The following is a 20055-nucleotide window of genomic DNA, read 5'->3' on the forward strand; positions in this document are numbered from 1 at the left end:
GTTTTTGTTAAATGCCAATACAAGAACAGCCTGCGCTCAGCTGATGTGCCAAGTGACTTTTGGAGAAGACTAGATTGATGTGCCTAGCCCCAGGACTGGTATCAGGAGACACCGAGAGATCTGTGCTGCAGATGATTTCTTTGTTTTCTTCTGGTTCTGGTGTGTTGTCATTTCCTACTAGGGCTTATTTCAGTAGTCACAGCTACCCACATGGTTCTGATTCAGCTGCTGTAGCCAGGAGTAAAGCCAGCCCTTCATTTATTTTCCCTCCTACTCCTGTGTGTGGAATGTGCAGCCTCATTTGCACCTACGGGCTTGAGCCTGTGGTTCGTGTAGCCTGTAGAGCTGTGGGAAGGAAGGAGAGCGTCTCTCAGGGGGATGTTTTTGGAAGCAATATAGATGCGTGGGCATATGTAAACATGACTTTTACAAACAGTTTGACTATTTAGGTTCCTACACTGACTGGGTCTTTTTTATTTAAACCTTTGTCTCTCTTGTATCAGATCACGGAGTGTTGGTGGGTTGTTTTCTGGAAGTCCATTCACTTGACTTCATGTACGGAAAGGAGGATATTTCTGGCCCTTTATGCAGTCAGCAATGACTAACAAAACTTGCCTTTCTTCTAGTCATATGTATTATGTCTGGTTTATATTTCAGACACTTCTTTCTAAGCTGTAGCTCATTGTTACAGCTGGATTGTCTGTAATAAAATAGATGGGAGGGGGAAGCAGGGATGAAATGGGGGTTTTGGGAAAAGAATCTTGTAATTCATGAATGTAAGAGCTGAGTTTGACATGTCTAAAGCCAGCTGTCAAATGTGTCTGTGTTTTGTTTCCTTAAAGAGTATCTGTTGCTGCTCTGGCCAGAGCGTTGCTGGACACTTTCCATGAGAGTAGCTTTATTTCTTGCTGTGACAGTGAAAAACATGACTGTATCTGTGGTAGTAGATATGCGTTCACCTTCTCTGCTCCATCAGGAGCCAGCGTGAAGCAAGATGCAACCATTTTTATGTGTGTATAGGTCGCTCAGAAGTGAAAAAACCTTCACTCTGTACTACGTCTGCTGTTGAGCACCACAGGGAGGAATCTATCTCCAACAATAAATAGGCTCTTCTAGCTTTCTGTCTGTCTGGCAGGCAAATGAAACGTGAGGTGTATCAGAAGAGCTTGCAGATGCACTGTTGAGCAGACGTTGCCACTGATCTGCCTGGGTTGACTTCTCACGGGTTTTATTTTGCTATTCTATTCGGTAGTTATTAATGATTTTGTACTTATTGATTGTTATATTTAATATTATTTATTCTGTATTTAGTTACTTTCTGAGTTTCTTTTCTATCCCTGATGAGCGTTACGAAGTCTGGCAGTAAAACAGGGATGATGGTACTTCTTGTTTCACAGTTCTGTGGGCTTGAATTTGTAAAGGATTGAGTTTCATTCGCACGCGTCAGGTTAATGGTGAAGAGTATAGGAAGTTCTATGACTAGGTGGAGAGGCGTGAAGAAAGGGGCCCAACAAAGAGGTAAAAACTCACTAACACCACTTTTTGGGTTTTTCCTACTGTTTATCACTCTGTGCTTCCCTTTGTGCTGAGGTGTGACTTGCAGGAGTGACTAGACAAAGCAGGGTGTGGGTGCAAGGCCCCAACAGGTCCTGTCCGTGCCCTGGGCATCGTGTGCCTCCGGAAGGGTCTGGAGCAGCTGGCTTTGTGGCTGCCTTTGGCCACTTGATCCGGCAGGCGCACCCCGAGCAGGACCTTCCAGCGCTGTGGGGAACCCCAGCACAGGCACAGGCAGCAGGGAGCTGACTGGGTGCCTCCGCTAGTGCTCTTGCGCCCAGCACGACTCCTCCAGCTGGGAATGCAGGAAAAGGATTCTGGTTTCTGCTCTCTTTGTCATACTGTTGGGGAAAAGTCCTGGAAGAGGAAGTTTCCTGGAGGCAATTTTGGTGTGATTTCCTTAGATGCTAAATAACCTATGGACGTCTGCCTTTAAACTAGAACAAAATTACTTGAATTTTCCTTTTGTCAGTTGTTACAGCTGTTGAGGTGTGGTGCTCAGGGGTGAGTGTAGAAATGTATTTGCAGAGAGTATTTCTTTTTGGTACTTTTATATTTCCTACAAAGAAGACACATTGCATTTGGCTCATAATTTCAGTTTATTATCAAAATGTTTTTATCAGATGACAAACTCGGAAAGCTAAAAGGAACATAGGTTTTTAAATATACCTATTGTAGCAGTCATCTGAGGTATCTGGTACTTTTTTTTGGAAATCTGTTTGCTTTGGTATACAAAGCAGTAAGTTCCTTTGCAATCTGCATGAGGATGTTTAACACGTATCACTGCAGATTTAAAGCCTTTCCCCTTCTTAGTAAAGGCTCCTTCTTCTTCTTGCAATCAGCTGTGCAGCTTCGCTGATGTGAGGACTGACACTGGTCAAAGCATGTACAAATTATGTGCAGGATCAGATCCTAAACACTGAGAAAGTCAGCCTGAAAACTTGAATATTGATATACTCCATTGGAGAGCTCGGTTTTGTAGACTTTGTCTTATTGCCTGATACCATGCTTTAGTCAAATTTCCCAGTTCTATGCAGCCACTGATAAAATATATTACAATACTTCAAGTCAAAAGTGTAGCTCAGATTTAAGTATAAAAACTATGATTTATACATTACTAGAAACTTTAAAAAAGACCAACTTTAGAGAAAGCAAGAAAAAGCTTAGAAAACTGTGAAAGGATCTTTGATCACCATCTTGCAGATTATATGTTCAGAAATTAATAAATTACCTACAATTTCAGTTTGGCTGGAAAGCAGTAAATAAACTGTTGTGATTTCAGGTAATACACATGGGAATAATTAGTGAGAAGTTACTTAAGTACAGCAGGTCTTTGGACTCCTCTTGTATAAATGGTTTCAAGTAAAAACGAAAACATTTGGTAGAACAGATTTATCATAACAGCAGAGGGTACAAAGTCTGACACTGAGGATATAAACTGTTGTCTCATTATCATGTTATGATGTCTGTAACTGTGTGTTAATATTTCCTTCCTCCACTTGCTCAGAAATAGGCGTTCTCCGACCAGTGGGAGTTAATGTGTTACACTTTGGCATTTTAAAGTAAATCCAAAAGCCACTGGCCAGTGGGGAACAGGAATAACTACAAGTGAAATGTACTGTACGCTGTCAAGTGATTTAGACTCTACAGGGTTCAGCGACAGGAAAAGCAGCCGATCAGCTCGAGCAGCTAATTGCTTCATTGGCCTTAGTCCTTTATTTGATGTTGTGAGGTGTGATTTTTTTTTTTTCTTTTTTTTTTTGGTTTTGCCTGTTTACTAAGAATTACAGTGACCACTCTAGCATATTCCCCTCAGTTTTCTTCCCTGCTCCCCTTCTCAAAATCAGTTCAACGTTTCTCTTTCTCTAGAAAGCTTGCCAAGATGCAAGGCTTACGGTTCCGTCACCAAACTCGGCACTTCTTAGCAGGATCCATGTAGTTCGTCTTGGTGCATGAAAAGGCTTCAGAAAACTCGGGAGAGTTTTGGAGTGAACCTATGACCCTTTAAAACAAAACATCATCATCTCGTCATTGTTGCTTGCCTTTGTTTAAAACAAACAAGACGACCCACATTTTGTAACTTCTTTTTTGTGTCACCTCAAAATACTGTGGGAAACCCCCGTGTTTCTGAACTCGTGACTACTGCTTCCATCGCACCTCGAGCGGCGGCTCTATTTTCTCTGTCTGGTTTGTGTGGTCCCTATTGCAACCCCCCAAAATACAGGACCTGTCCCTTCTTCCTTACTGGCCCTCACAAAACTTCCATTTGTGCCACTAGGAACAGCTTCGTTGCTTGTTGTTAGTTTTCACTGAGGATTTTTTCAGCTCTGTTTTGCTGACAAGTTTCTTGGTAAAGGGGAAACAAGCTCCTGAGGTGGGGCACCGCGGGGTAACTTCTCAGTGAATGCTCATTTGCATTTTTACACCCATCAAGCTCTAACTGAGATCATACTGCTGCTCTGTGCACTCTCCACAAATGTTCCAGTGAAAGAGTTTTCTGGAAAAAAAACTTGTACAAAGAACAGCTTTCAAGTGAGTATGAGGACGTGCCAGCTAAAGCAGTTTTTGTACGTGTAATTGTGAGCATATGGGAATGTATCTGCTAGGAGCTGCTTGTTCCTTCAGGAACAGAGACGCAGCATGCACATACCTGTGCAGGAAAACAACTGCAGCTCAAATGTCACGTTGATTGTGGACCAGGAATTATTTGAAGAACTGTTTCTTTGAGTAATTTGTGATTATTATGCAAATAGTCTTAATCATTAGATTCAACAGAATGAGGAATTGTCCACAGAAGCTGAGGTGAAGTTCAGCAGCTGATCCCTGCAACAATTTGACTGTCTCTACAAGATCAAAAGCGAGACTGCTTGCTACCTGGTCTCAGGAGCCAGAAGTGAGTTTTAGGCGGAAGATCCCTGCCCCTCCATCGCTAACAAGCCTGTGTGCTGTGGTGCGATAAGCAAATCTGTGTTTCCTGCCTTGTGTACTCAGTCAGCCTTCCGAAGAGTAGGTGGGCTTGAATTCAGTAGAGTCACGCAGGAAGCTTGGCTGTTCAGAGTGGAAGTCTTTGGGCCAGACTAGGATCTTTTCTTTTTGACTGAAGTCAGAGCAACCTATTCATCGGTAGTGTAACAATGGTTTTGCTCTAATAAATCTGTTTGGTCAAATGCTGTGAGATCAAGTAATAACATAGCCATCACAACATCTCTGTTAGCTTGGAAAGGCTGTGTCATCTCCAGGATTCACGTACACAATAGCCGATTTCTCTCCTGATACACTTCAGTACATTAATTCCAGTATCTTTCTTTCAGTGGCTTTTCACCAAAGAATGATTTTGTTTATCCCACATACTCAAATATTTAGTGAAAGCAGTGACTGTTCCTTCAGTTGCTACTTGACTGGCATTTCGCTGTGGGTGGTTTTTGTACTATCTGCAGATCTCTCCTGGAGGCAGTTTATGTCCTACAATCGGCCGAATTTGGTCACAATGCTAACGAGGCTCTGCAGCAGTTCCTCAGAGCTGTGCCTCCGCTTTGCATATCTAATTTGTATGAGTCACGAGTCCTTTGAAGTTCACTAGTTCAGCATCTTTGTGTAATTGTATTTGTGTTTATCTTGGATATATTACATCATGTATTGTGTTGTTTTTACACCGGTATGAAAGGCTGTAAGCTTTGTATGGCATTACACAAGTATTAATGAGAAACCATACTAACATTTTTAGAATGGGAAGTAATTTTCAGGATGAGGCCCCCCTAAGAGCTCTAAAATAGAAAGCATTTCACTACATGAGACAGCCACAAAATTACTGCCTAATGACATACTATTAAAATGTCACAATGGCTCCCAATGTGCATTTTTTTAGTATTATTTGGAGGGTGGAGTGGGTTTTTTTTTGTTGTTTGTTTGCTTGAACACCCACTAGACTGACTGCAGGCTGTTTCTCCTTACAGGTAGGACAGGCAGCTCTTCATAAAAGTGTTAATTGCACAGTACAGTTTTAGTTTATGGGCTAACAACTCTGAGTACTGGACAGGTAGAATCTTTTGTCCACTAGAAAAATAAGAAGTTACCAGAAAGATGCCTTAGATCAGGTAATCATCAAAGGCAGGTGAAAGAGAGTCTGTATCTGAGTGTTAACATGCAAAATTAAAACATAGCAAGTACAGTAACAGATACAGGTCAAGCCCTGCTCGTGTACCAAGTCCCCATAGTTCTGAGGATATTAGTAGATGAAGCAGGATCCTTATCCCACTGCTGTTTTATCTGTTTGCTAAGGACAAATGTATAAGTAAGAGTTTGTTACACCCAAAACACTTTTTGCTCCGTTTCTGGCAAAATCTCATTGCAGCAGTTCTAGTCCTTAAGAGTGATGAAGCACTGCAAGATCACTTAAGCGCAGGACTGTTTTGTAATCATTTTCTGCGCTATCTCCTGTTCTGCTGCTGGCTCCATACGTGTATACGCCTACATCTACCCTGGCAAGTGCAACCTGGCCTTTTGTGTAGAGTTCTTTAAAATCTGGAGCTAAAAGCTGGGTTGCACCTAGGAATTGCACCGAAGAATATTATATGTGCTGACCTGAATTTGCCTGGGCTGTGCACGTCAGTTTTGATGGAGTTCACAGCATATTCTGGTCTGTATGTTCCACACCATACCTACGCACGTAACAAAGAAAAGCTTTTGTTAGCCATAAGATTGTCCAGGAAGGGATCCGCTGTCATTTTACTGCGGAATACTTAATGCCGTGAGAATAAATTTCACATTAGAACATAGAGGGAAAAAAAAAAAAAATTGTTAAAAAAAAAAAAAAGAAAATACTGTTGTCTTCAGACAAAGGTACGTGGGCACAAGAAACTGTCTGCCAGACTTACTCATGGCTGAATTCATTTTTTAGGGAATATAAAAATTACCTAACAAGACTTTATTTTCACTACTAGTCAGCAGTGAACACTGCTCAGCTCAGCAACTGTGCCAGCTCTCAGTAAAACTGAAAGTCAGCCTACTCTTCCCAATTTACCGTTAAACTGTAACTTCAAGTGATTTTCGAAGCCTTCAGTCAAGAAGTATAGAGTACCTGTGCGAAGTTCAGAAAAAACAGCTGTTTATGGTTCATTTCAAGACCAGGAAGACGTTTTTCTTTTCCATGCTTTTTCACAAAGTTTTCATAGGCCTGTGGAATGAATTGTGTAGAAATGTTACAAATTCAGCCCAGACAGTCAAAATGCAATGATGACGAGAAGGAACATGGATTCTTTGACGTAATTAATCAGGCTACCTTGGCCATCCATCTTATCCCGTGCCACCTTTAAGCAGAAGATGACAGGGCCATTCCTTAGTACTGTGGTACCGGTGGCCTGACTGAACCAAGACCGTTTCCTCACTGAATGGGCCTTACAGTGCTGTTACACACAGGTTTAGTGAAGCTGCTCGAGTTGTACTGGAATATACTCGGCCTGTCTCTGCTCAAGGAGGCCCAAATGATCTCCAAGACAATCAAGGTGTGATCAGAGGATTCATTCCTCCCCCCTTTGTTCATCTTTCCCTCTTGCCCTTCTTCTTTCCATTAGACTTGAGAGAGGGGTAAAAAGCTTCAGCTGTGGCAAAAAAAAAAAAAAATCATTCTTCTCTCTGATTCTACAGAATACGTGTGTGCTGTCCTGTTTGCAGTTTGTTTTTCTCTCAAATGTTTATCACGTAAATCTGTCATACTTTTTGCCAACTACTGGGTTAGAGTCTAAAATACCACACTTAAGGTAAGATATGCTTTCCCTGTATACCATGCAGAGTTCCAGGATCCAATTTTACTTGCACAAAACTGATTCAGCAGGGAGAAGGCATCAATTTTACACATTATCTAATGTTTCATTATGAAAAGTAGATTTTTTTTATTTGTAGTTTTGTTCCTCTTTTTTCTTTTTTAAGGGAATTGCAGAAGACTTAAAACCCCTTCCATAGTAAGAACAGCTGCTTCCATGTTTCTTGTGAAGGCTATGTGTCAAACAATGTGTTGTTAGTGTCTCAGCACTGATAGAAAAGGCGCTGGCAAATTGGAGACATGTTCTGCCTAAAGTCAGTGCCAAGCTCCTGCCTGAGTAAAGCCCGTCAGCTGCCCGAGGGCAAGCCGAGGAATGAGCAGTTCACAGCTCTGCTGAAAAGGCTCCGGGAGCTCTGGTGGGTAACGGGCTGGACGGGAGCCAGCGGTGCCACAGGACTGCAGAAAAGGCAAGTGCCATGCGGGGCTGTATAAACAGGAGTGTCTTATGTAAGACGCATGAAGGAATCCTTCCAAGCTACTTGTCACTGGCTGAGTCTCAGCTGGAGCACTCTGTCCAGTTTTGGGCACTGCACTTCAAGCAAGATGTGGCCCCACTGGAGAGAGGCCAGAAGAAAGCAGTGAGAACGAGCAGAGGTCTAGCAAACATGACCTATGAGGAAAGAGTGAAAGAATTGGGTTTGTTTAGTCTAAAGAAGTCAAGTCTGGGCCTTCAAGTATGTAAGAGTCTTCAAATACGTAAAAGATCGCAGAAAAGAAAGGAGCAGATTGCTCTCTGTTGAAAGCAGAGACGTGATGGTGCCTGGACTGCAGCAAGGAGGTGGCAGAGCTTCTCTTACGGTATGTTTGAAAGATGCAGAAACGGTTGGTTCTGCCTGCTAGGAGGCAGCAGGGTAGACTGGATGTCCTCTCAAGATTCCTTCTGGACCTTTTTTTACTATTTCTGTGGCGTCATAATAATTATAAATATCTTTTTTTAATAATACTTCTGACCTTCTAATTTTTCTCTGGCTACTCCCGTTCCTTTCAGAAAGACTATCCCCTTTTGTGGGTTTGTATGATTTTTTCTTTTTAAAAGCACAAATGTTCCAGTAATTGAAGATCAGACTAATCTAGTAGGCCATGCTGAGGTCTCTTTTAGGCTTCCAAATGATCCTTTAAGCTCTCCTTAATAAGCCTATTTGCCCTCAAACATGTCTGTTTCTAGTGAAGTAGGTGTTGCTGATGCTGTGATGATAACTTTGAGAAGTGGGAGTTGGCCTGTGCAGCCCAGCAGGCGCTTTGTTGAGGAATGACAGCACTCCAGCTGTCAAGTGATGAATGATTCGCCATGGGACAGGGTGTGTTCAGGGAAGGAGAGGAAGGATCATGTTATTAAGGCCTGCAAGCATCAAATTTGCAAGCAACAGCAGTTCATAGGGAAGCTGACTTGCTTCTCGCCTCCCAACCCACGTTCACAAAGAGAAGACCTCTGCTTCTTTTACTTCTAGGCTCAAAGCTGGCCAGTCTAAGGAGTTCAGTATCTCTTTTGGGAAGAGAACGAAAGGAAAGCCAAAAAGCACGGAAGCTCCCATGGAAGGCTTAGCGCAAGGAGTCCAGACGCCACTGACACCTTTGGATACCTGCACAGGGAACCCAAGTCACTCGTAGAAAATACTTTGAACGGTTTTTTGAACACTGAATAGTGTTCCATGTTATGGGTAGAGCTTAGAAGAAAGTCATGCTGTCCCCCCCCTCCTGGCATAAAAAAAGCTGGTGAAGCCAGAGGCAGACAGCTGCTCAGAATCACCAGTTTAGTTAGGGGATGGGCTGTGGGTGGTTCATTAAATTCTACAGATTCGCTACTCGCAGTAGGAAGAAAATAGAAAGAGAAAGAAGTCAGCTGAAAAAGAGTGCACTAGGACACATAATATGTATCAGGGAATAATTAGTAGTGTGAAAGAAACACAACTGCTGGTCCATGGTTTTAAACCATGCCTCGATGACGCAGTAGCTGTGGTCCTGGCCCTAAGACAAAAATAATGTTGTTTCTTCAAAGGCTCTGAAATTAATTTGCTTAATCTATGGTGGTTTCAGCTAAAACAGAAAAATGGATACTTCTTACCTTATATGCTTGTCTAACTCCCCCATTATCAGCAATGTTTTCTCCTAGTGTGTTGATTCCACTCAGCTGTAAAATAGAACATACAGTTTTCTGAAAATGAGAGCTTTTCCAGGACCTGTAATGTCAAACTTTGTGTGGCTTTCACTGTTTAAAGGCAAGAATTCCCTTAAAATCTGAAGTTTTAGCAGAAGATTATGTTAACACCTCTGAAAATTCTTTGCCTGCCTTGTCTCAAAATCCATGCGGATACCATTGTTTTCCCTAATCCTTCCCTCAGACAGCTTTCTAGGCTCTCTCATCTCTTTTACTCAGATTTTCTGATGCTTAGTCATTGCTCATTCGTTCTTCCCATTTCCTTCATGTCTTTAACCCTCACCTTCTTACTACAGTTCCAGTTAGAGGAATTGGGCAGAATCTGTCCATATAGTCTGCAGAACAAGTTAAAATCCAAACTCCAAAGAGCTGAAACTATCAGTTAACAGACATCAGCAAATCTGCTAGAAAGGAAGTATTTGCCTGTATCTTAGGCAAGTTAGGTAGCTCTTTGATAGTAAGATACATAGAAGATACTTATTTAGCTGGTATAGTATTCGTACGTCAGGGGAGTGTCACTAAAGATGACGAAGCTTTGGTAATGGAGAATCTGTAATTTTATTTTTAAAAAATTCTATTTTCAACCTTTAGCCCAAGATACCAGGCTACGATATTCAAAGCTGCAAAACTTAGAATCATCATTAGACTGAATTTAATGTGTGGAAAAAATGGCAGAAAAATATGTTGAAATATTCTCTTTTTTTAGTGGCCTCTCTGTGGGTCCCAATAGTTTAACACACAGATCAGGAAAACCTGAGGGCTGGAAGTTGAATCTTTTCCCTGTTCTGTATGGCAGAATATATTCTCAGCCTCTCAAAAACCAGACAGGAGCAGTCAGAGAAGGAGCTTCTTGTAAGGGTCTTCTCATTTGCCACGTACCTGTGGGAGGTCCCATCTAAGAGGAATTTTGTTCCACCACAGAAAAACACGTGGTGGCTCAGTTCAACCATGGGGTTGACCAGTGAGGTCCAAAACAAATGAGGGGCTGGGTTACACATACAGGGCTGTCTCCTTCCAGGGGCAGTTTTGCAGCTTGCAGTGAATAGGAAACAGACCGGTCTCCAGTTCAGCAGGAGGAATTAGAATATCACTGTCGCCTGTTTCTGGGGGTTAATGGAATATCGATCTGGCTGGGACACAGAGCAGACCCGATCCTGCTGACTGCTCTGGTGAAATTAGGGCTTCCAGACCCCACGGTGAACACCTCCTGACTTTGTGCAGAATGCTGTAACTGCAGTCACGTTTCGGTTGCCTGCCTCTCCTAAACCTGTATATCCTCTCTTCCTCTCCTGCTCTACCCTGATTCTTCTCAGCCCTTTTTTAGCCCTCTAGGCCAGATGTTTCTCTGGGGGAAAGCGCAAGAAACTTTTGAGTGAAGGAAAGCAGCAGGCAGCATTCGTTTTGGTGGGAATATGTATTTCTTTTTTTTCCTGTTCCTTTGGGGAATTAAAAAAGAGTCTTTGAGGGCCCAACCAGGCTTCTAGGGCAAAGGCTTTTACGACTGCCACTCATTCAGAACGTAAATCCTGTCTCTTTCAGAACAATCAGTGTATGTGTGGAGTTTGTACCACTATCTTTAATTTTAAGAATCTCTTTTGGGTTTTTGGATGGATTTTTTGTTTTCTTTGGTGTAGGGGAGACAGTGTTGGCCATAAGCCAAGAAAGCATTCGTGTAAATAAGGGTTTTCATGTTTAGGATGTAAGATTTTGTGCTTCCTCATTAAAAACAACATTGGTATTTACAAATAAATATTACATACATGCTGTCCACCTGCTAGGTCCCATGAAAAGTTTCCGTACTGGTACACAATACACTGGGATAGCTCCTTAAAATTCCGTGCTGATTCTTCAGTCCACCAGTCTACAAGGTCTCCATTCTCATTAAAATTTCTGCCTGTAATAACATGTTAATAGAATTATGTATACAGGAAAAGAGGTTGTGGTGCAGTAAGAAGGGTAGCAAGTGAGTACAATCGCTCATGCAAAATAATCGCTGTAATGAGGCAGTCATACAGATGATGCGCCTTTCCCCCCCCCCCCCCCCCCCCGAAGGCTGTGTTTCAGCAGGAGAGGAAAGCAAACAAATTCAGATTGGATCTGAGGTGGGATTAAGGCTCTCTTAGGAAGTCTGGTATGGTTCTGACCGGTGACTCAATGCTGGACTGACCGTAGCCTGGGTCTGGAAGTGAACTATGTGGCTGGGCAGCAGGTCTGAGAGCTAGACCCTTGAGTTCGCACCTATGCCAGCCTAGTGACCCACCCTGTTCACAATAACAGGTAGTTTATGATGGTTTTTGATGTAGCCTTTGGGAAAAGCAAGCAACCAGCAACTATACTGAAAGCCCTTGTGTGCCGCCGGCCCACGTCCGGGGCTGTTGCTGCAGCCCAGCAGCTACAGGAGGGCCTGCGGGATTCATTGGATCGCGCTTTTGGGAACCGTCATGGGGAACAACACTGTAACGGCTCAGAAGTCCAGATTTGGTCTCGTATATGGAAACTTCATTTTATCTGCTCTCTGGAATGATTAAGCCCTAAAGCATGTTTTACACATTCTGCGCATTGCAAGTGTTGTAACTAGAAGCTGGGTGCCTTACCGTTGTCATCAAACCCATGGGTGATTTCATGGCCGATGACCATGCCTATGCCACCGTAATTCAGAGATTTGGGCTGGGAAGCACTGAAGAAAGGGGGCTGCAAAATGCCAGCAGGGAAGACTGTAAAAAAACCGCACAATACAGTTAAGGCCCTGCCTCGTTATCCTGTGTGCACAGCGTGAACAGACCCTTTTTGTGGGCTTCAACCAAAGTCCTGCTCCTCCCTCAGATTTACCAGCAACAGCAAGTGAATTGACACGTGGTAATGGCTGGAGGATAGTGGGAGCAGATCAGCAGGACCACTCCCCTCTTCAGGCGCTTGTAAAATTCTGAACAGCTTTTAGTTTTTTTGGTACTTTGCAGAAAAGCAGTTTACTTTTCCAATTTACGGCACTTGGCATTCTCACACTCCTGTATCGTGATGAAATAAACGTCACAACATCATGAAAAGTGAGAGGGTGTTCCCCTAGAAGAAGAAATTATTTGATCATTGCCCCCATCACAAATCAGTCTCAGAGAGAGGAATTTATTCTTCCACCGAAAATATCTGTAACGCCCACTAGAATCAATAAAATAGGCCAAGCTGGCAATGAAAGAACTGGAACAAAGTGGTTCTTTTCACCCACTTCTGTGCTCATTTTTCTAGGCTTTTAAGGAACAAATTATTAAAAAAAGGAAATCATGTTGCAATTATGATCTTTTTATAAACGAAGAGTTACAAAAAATTCTGTAAAATATCCAGTTACACTTTTAATCTCGTGCAGGCTTTTCCCCTATACTTCAGCCTGTTGCAGCAATATGAAGTATTAATTCTCACTGGGAATATGATGCATGTAACTCTACAAAACTTGAACAAAAAAGAGGAACTGGATGACAGTTTTCAATAAAAGAAAATAGGTACTTCTTGCATTTCAGCATAAATCCAGTACAGCTCTAGCAGTTTCTTTCAAGAAGAGAAAGAACCATGGGAAAACTGAAAAATAATAAACAGGTTAGGAAAACCCCTATTTCTGCTGTCCTGTGCGAAGTGCTGCCGGCTGTCACAGTAATTCTGTTACACTGTTAGTGTGACATGGAATTAAATATCCAAATGTTTTGATGTTCTTATCAGAAAGTATTGATGGTAAAGACAAGAGTGTAAATGCCACGCTGTGTGATGGGCTGTTTTGATGACTGGCAAAACAGCGGTCTCTGGAGTGCAGCACCAGAACGCCAGTGTCTGGAGATCCCTGCCAGCAGGATGTGTGCTCAGAAGGACACACCTCAGCCCTGGTGACCTGGAATGTGACAGCTGTGACTCGCTTGGGGCTCAGCCTGTCCTTTGCTTGAAACCATAGGACCATCTTCCCTCCCTGGAGGCGGACAGTTCCCCAGGACTTTCTCTTCAGTTTAACACTGTCACCTCATCGTTTTTTAGAGTAAAATGTCACAATGCAGAGATTTTATTTATTTTTAACTCCACCCTTCTGAAAACAACTTATTCCCTGACTTCTGTGTCATCATACAAGTCTGAAGTGAACAGGCATTCCTCCCACAGTGGGAGACATTTCAAGTAGAGATTTAAAGAAGAGGGAAATGGAACTCCTTCAGGATCTAGTGGGTGGCTCGTACTTCTCAGCTTTGCAAATACCCAAGGCGGGAAAAGGCATAAAGCGTTTCCCTCAGGCTCTGTGCAGCCCTGGACAAAAGAAAACATGCTGCTTTTCTTCCCGCTGTGTTTGAGACCAGCGATGCCTTGGCCAGGACCGACTGTGTTCACAGCGTGTCCCCCCCCTCGGCCAGAAGCACGGGGCAGTTCAGGTTCGCACGCCTGCCTGCGGGTCAGCGGCCCCTCGGGGGGCGTTCGGGGGGCTGCCTCACCAGCAGCAGCTCCGCGGGTTGTTTTGAGGGCTGCCGATGCAACAGCGAAGGTCAGGCCGTATTAAAATGTAATAACGGAGCTTTAAATTTCCTACACATCATGCACAGCGCTCCTCTTTAGAGGGGTTTGGTTTTTAAAAAAAGCATAACGCTAAGCTAACTCAGCCATCACTCTAAAGATCAGACGGCTTTAATTACCTTGTGACACGCTGCAGCTAAAGGCTGAGGTAAGAATTTATGGCTCATATTAACTGTCAGCCACCAGTTTCAGTCTTCCGAATCGTGATTCCTTTCCTACGAATTACTGACCAAAGCTATTTGAAACAAAGCCTTCTGAGCAGATTTTTGTGCTAAATGTTCACTAACGAGCTAAACGCTCGCTTCGCTTTACCGCCTGCCGGACCGATTGCACCGTCTCGCCAGCCCTAACCAAGCAGTGCTGGTCAGTTGAGTCAATGCAGTTGTGTCTCTGTGAATGCTGTCTTGGATTTCACTGTGCTCGTTTCATGCTTTACCTTTAGAACCCACTGCAAAGCCAGAGCAGTTTGGATTAACAGGAAACATTCAGGACCCTTGGCAAATATCACCAAAGTTTTGACTAGGACATGGAACCTAAAAATAGGTGAGCATAGTTAGCTGATGAATGCCTATGCAAACAGCACCGTGTGTGGTGGGCTGTATTCTCTTGTCCTGACTACGACTGCACCAGTACAAGGAGTTGCCTCCATGCTGCCTCATTCTTGCCTGCCTGATGTTGAGGCTGACAGCGCCCAGACCAGTACTCTCCGTGATTCTGAGGGTGCAAGCTATCGCAGCGACACAGGCGACTAGTAGGAGAAGTCAGGATCTATTTGTACAGTCTGCTTAGCAGATCACCTGCCGCAGTAAAATCTGAAAATCTAGGACTGTGGGACTTTCTCCTCTTAATTCTTCAGCGGGGACAGAAAGAATTAAAAAGGAGAAATTCTTTTGTGGATAGCTTGGCTTTGTTTGTTTATTTCTTCCATTATAAACCTGATGCTGTTCCTTTAAACCTGCATTTGCAGAGTCCAGACCCCTGTGATCAGCGGTGCTAAATTAACTTTACTTTTTTTTCACTGAAAACACCTACTGTGAAAATGTTGGTAGGCTGTATTACGCGTACCCTGTAAAAACCGGCAGAAAACTGCATCCATTTGGCTTAGTGCAGCTGTGCTTGCAGGCTGAACAGCAGGGAGAGCTTTTTGCCGTGTAACGCAGCGTGACACTTGGTCCCAAAGGACAGCTGCAGGTTACCTCTGGTGCTACTGAAGTCCTGCTGGCAGTGGCAGTCTTCAGATCAGTGACATGTTTTTTGAGACTAGTATTATAAGAGCCCAGTAGAAGAGAGTGCTGACGCTTTTCACCTTGATTTCATGGTTCGTTTGATAAAAGAAGTGGGACTGCATCGGGAGCTGTTACTGAAGACTGACAAGAAGTGGTAATTTCATCCCTGGCAATGAATGTCTCCACCAAATATTTTCTTTGGAAGCTTCCATAAATAAACAAGAAATAATATTGTTTCATTTCTGTGCAGAGCCCTGCAGGACAAGGTTTTCTCATTTTTCAGAGACTGGTTTTCAGGAGTTATACAGGGATCATAGTACCTCACTGATAGCTTAGAAAGGGCACTGCAATTTATGAAGTGTGGATAATAACAATATTTGAAATGGGTATGACAGAAATATTGTGAGGCATAATTAATGGTCTAAAGTGTTTTAAAGCTTTCTCTTCTATTTTAAGTTATTTTTAACCATGGATGATTTTGAGTAGGCTGACATTAGACGTGTTTATACTCAAAAGCATTAGAAAAACTGTTTCATCATACTGAACTCTGCTCTTTTTAAATTTGATTTTTTCCTTGATTTAATCTACCAGGTTTCCATTTTCATTTTTCCAACACAAAAGAAGCAGAATTAAATGACATATCAGACAGTGAACCTGAAGTCACCTGGCAGACTAAATCTTAAGAACAGCAATTAAGGATGTCTCAAAATTCCTTAAACTTTTCTTAAGCCATATGTAAAACAATGTATGTTAGGACTTAGCCTTTGAGCTAGCTAACAGTTAAGACTTGCAATTTAGATGGGACTACTTAAAGTAATACGGAGCTCTTCTATGCTGTGGTATAGAAAGAGTAGGGAGCTCTTCTATGCTGTGGTTCGTAATTGGATCTTGACGTGCTATAGATAAGATAGCTGGTGAGAGATTTCTGAGTCAACACTGTCTTTTGGGAAATGCTGGTTTCACTGAGCTCCAAATGTTTTGTTCCGATTGTCATGACTATTTTTGCATAAAGAAGGTGGTGACCGAGCCATGCAGGATTTCTGTCTGCTGGGGACCCGAAGCAGCTCTGCAACAGCGACCATGTGCACCAGAAGCAGTGACCCCATGAGTTCCTGGTCCCATGCACCATGGGACAGGTTTGCTTAGTACAGCTTATGTGAAGCTAATCACGGGAGTCTGTCCTCTGAGCACTGGATCTTACAGCTGTGTATGGGAAGTGCTGGAAATGAGGAAATAGAAACTGAGAATAAGCTGGGTTTTGCACTAATGTTTCAGCATTATTTCCTCATCAATTTGTTGCTCTGATAATACATTTGTTTTAGACTGGTCTCACTCTCTCTAATGACCCTTATGGAAAGCAAAGTGTCGCTTGTGAGAACAAGTATGGGGCGCTCTGATTCTGGCCTACCGTGTGAAACGGTACGGGCTTCTGAGCAGTTCTGTCAATGAGCTGCTGTATTCCCTAACCAGCAGGATGAAATTCAACATCCTTCCCAAAGCCAGACTAACTAAGCTTGTCCAAAAGGAGTGTGAAGGGGCTGTAAGGAATGGAAGCCACGTGCTCACTATGGCAGGAAGCTTCACGACTTTTCTTTTAGTCAGTGTTTGCTTCAGGTAAAAGCAGTACTGTGCTCCCTCTTCATCCCTCAAAAAAAAAAAAAAAAGGGCTGGGGCCACCAAATTAATTTACTTGGTCATTAAACTTCCAGCCACTCCACATGCCTGAATCCCAAGCCTCTGTCCTTCTGCACAAAGGCAATTCAAAACATGAGGAGGTGAAAACACTATGAATGAAACCTCTCATTTTGCTGCAATGAGGCCTTTCTGCAACCCCCATATTAAGATTGTTTTACTTCTTGACTTTAAAAATACATGCATACATGCATATAAATAATTTGGCCATTAGATCTGTATCCGGTTAATAAGTTGGCAAACCTTACCTATCTGATTTCTACTTGCTGAATAAAAAGCATTGACAACAGCAGCTCCACTTATCCACCTAGTAACAACAGAAGAACAAATGTTAGCATTTCAGTTCTTCATGGCAGGGTGGATGGTTACTGGAACAAACCTAGAAGCTGAATAACAGAATCATAGAATAATTGAGGTTGGAAGGTACTTCTGGAGATTGTCAAGTCCAGTGCCCCAGTGCACCCAGCCCCTCATCGTACGTCAGACACCCCGATCCCTTCATCATTTTAGTAGCCCTTTCCCTTCGTTATCCCAACTGATTAACAACGATACTTGGGTTTAGTTTCTGTTTCCGCTCGTACTGCAGCATTGTACAGGCAAAATTTCCCATATAAAGAAACTGAAACACAGAACCTGTGTTTTTCCTATCCCAGATGGGTCAGAGCTGAGACAGGAAGAGTAGCCAATACAAGCAGGGAATGTGCCGTGTCAGTCTTTTGGTACATCTACATTCTACTTCAATATTTTAATTCAGAGCAGGATTATATTTCTGAAGTAAACTCCTGCTCGTCCTCATTTAATCATGCTTTCTCTTTCCTCATGCAGTCTCTGAGCAAGAGAAACAACATTCTCAGGGATGAAATTAATCTTTCAGATGAACTTAATTAAAAAGCTGCTCTCCAGGAGTCCACTTAATCCACTCCAGGAGCTGAGGGACCAGACTAGACCTACTCCAGTATACTCAACCTTCTACACCATGTCCCAGTTTCTTTGTCCTACTTGCTAATGTAGGTACAGCCTTTAAGAAATGAGCAATGCCCTCACACCTGCCCTCTTCATGGAGGTAAAAGTGCAGAAGGAGGGTCATTAAATCATCACTGACTACCCTCTTAAGTACCTCCTCTTGTGGAAAGTGGGTGAAAGACTATACACAGTATTTTGAAATACTTACTCCTCTTTGTCCACCTTTTCTCTAAGCTTTTTCAACCTTTTCTTCTGGGTAAATACTAAATTTTGAATAATGTTTTCAAAGTATTCTTCTTCTTTGTAGTCCAACTAAAAAGGAAGAGGGAGAAGTGCTTAGTGGTGGTGTTACTGATTTTGCAATAAAAGACACATGGATCTTGAACAATCTAGTCTCAAGCATGACGAGCAAAGCAAGGCATTTTAAAGAGTATTTTTTGATCTACAATTAGAACTTGGTTTGCAGTGCCTGCATGTTCTTTTCCAGAGACCTTTATTCCCTCTTTATATATGTATTTTGAGTGGAGTTCAGCATTTGTTGGTTTTGACCCTAACTGCTGCGAGTTGCCCACTTGAAACCAGTAGCTACCAGCTTGGTAAGCTGCAATTCCACCATAGAAAGAGCACATGGATAAGGCTCAAATGGTGTTTTAAAAAGCATACATTGGTTAAATGTCTATATTTTTCAAAATTAAAACTTTGACTTCTAAGACACGTTCTGCCTGAGCATACATGTATACTAAATACATTAATGAGTTAACTCTTACAAATTAACTGACAAGGTAAAAGAATACTGAGGTCACATTTTGCTGTGAAAAAGCTCAGATACAGTTTAAATTATACAGGTTGTCCAATGTCATACTTCAGGGACTAATTCCAGCCCATGGCTAAATTACTAAGTTATGTGTACTTATGTCCACTTCAGCCAGCGTTACGTCAATCCGTGGCAGATTTAGAAACACTGGCCTGAACACCACTGGTTCCATGTTGTATTCCAACATAATTCCTCTAGAATTTATAAATTCCCTTGAGATACCATCAAATCCTTGCCACCATCTGTACTGGATCACTGTACTACACTGGCTTTTAACACTCCTTCCTTATACCTACGCAACCAAGCACAACATGGAGTTACTCTGTGCAGGTACATCTGGTTCAGCTTGGCTGTGAAGGCAAATGGACCATGTTTCCTCTTAAGACCCTTTTCCAATCATACGGCCTGTGGTGGATACTTACCTCCTGGTACTCGCTGTTCAGCTTGTTGTTGTCAGTCACGATCTCATCTGGATAACCAATCCTCTCTCTAATTGCTGTTGCCTGGGGACAAGTTAATTGGATATCCGTAGCAAGTCTGGCCATATTTTTAAGTCAATTATAAATTATATAATAAATGCAATATGGAAGCAACCGCAGAAAACCCAGGACATTAATTACAGACAGGGTTTGTTACATATTTTTATCCATTGAAAGCACAGTAAAGGTTATGGTTAATTATAACAATGGAAAACTCAAGAAAGTATGTTCTGTTCGTCCCTTTGCAAGTAAACTTCCACCAGTGTGCACAAGGCAGCCAAGCATGCTCCAGCTGTGCTTTTGAGTGGACAGGCTTTGGCGGTCCTGTGTGGTTGTAACTGCTCATAGGTGTAGCTGTGGAAGTGACACTCGGCATGTACAGGAGTTCCTGTAACCGCAGCTTCACTGTCTGATCACATCAGAGTCAGTGGAAGGGCACTGGATGCCGTGACTGGCTCAGCTCTCCGTGGCAGCTGGAGCTTTTTTTGGACTTTACAGTCTAGGGTGGTTTGATAAACCGGTAATATTTTGATAGTTACTTTAAATGTTTTTTTCTAGTATTTTCTAACACCAAATTCTGGTCCTGTGCTACAATTAATAAAACCATGATATTTCCCAAGCTTTTTAAAAATTAAATTTTAATAATAAATGATCATTAAAAATGCAAAATTGAAAATTTTTTAATTATCTCTACAGTATAACAAAAGAGAGATGTAATAAACAGTTCTTTCAATTGCTTCACTCCTAGTTCAGGGCTCTCTACAACTGATTTCTTTCTTACTCCAGACTTAGATGAACTGTCTGAAGCTACGTCTTCCCTT

General features: G+C 42.4%; 1 protein-coding gene across 1 annotated transcript in view; it reads right to left on the reverse strand.

The window, feature by feature from the left end:
• Positions 1-3456: 3456 nt before the first annotated feature.
• The window catches only part of MME (membrane metalloendopeptidase), a 41395-nt gene continuing 24796 nt past the window's right edge, over positions 3457-20055 (reverse strand). Inside the window, exons 14-22 of the mRNA XM_009946720.2 lie at positions 19178-19258; positions 18150-18253; positions 17227-17285; positions 12122-12241; positions 11288-11421; positions 9435-9500; positions 6632-6727; positions 6136-6212; positions 3457-3556 (exon numbers count right to left, since the gene is read on the reverse strand). Of these exons, the coding sequence (XP_009945022.1) occupies positions 3457-3556; positions 6136-6212; positions 6632-6727; positions 9435-9500; positions 11288-11421; positions 12122-12241; positions 17227-17285; positions 18150-18253; positions 19178-19258 (837 nt within the window). The remainder of the gene's footprint in view (positions 3557-6135; positions 6213-6631; positions 6728-9434; positions 9501-11287; positions 11422-12121; positions 12242-17226; positions 17286-18149; positions 18254-19177; positions 19259-20055) is intronic.

The sequence above is a fragment of the Leptosomus discolor genome, chromosome 7 (genome assembly GCF_034619465.1).
Source record: "Leptosomus discolor isolate bLepDis1 chromosome 7, bLepDis1.hap2, whole genome shotgun sequence".
In the NCBI taxonomy this organism is placed as follows: domain Eukaryota; kingdom Metazoa; phylum Chordata; class Aves; order Leptosomiformes; family Leptosomidae; genus Leptosomus; species Leptosomus discolor.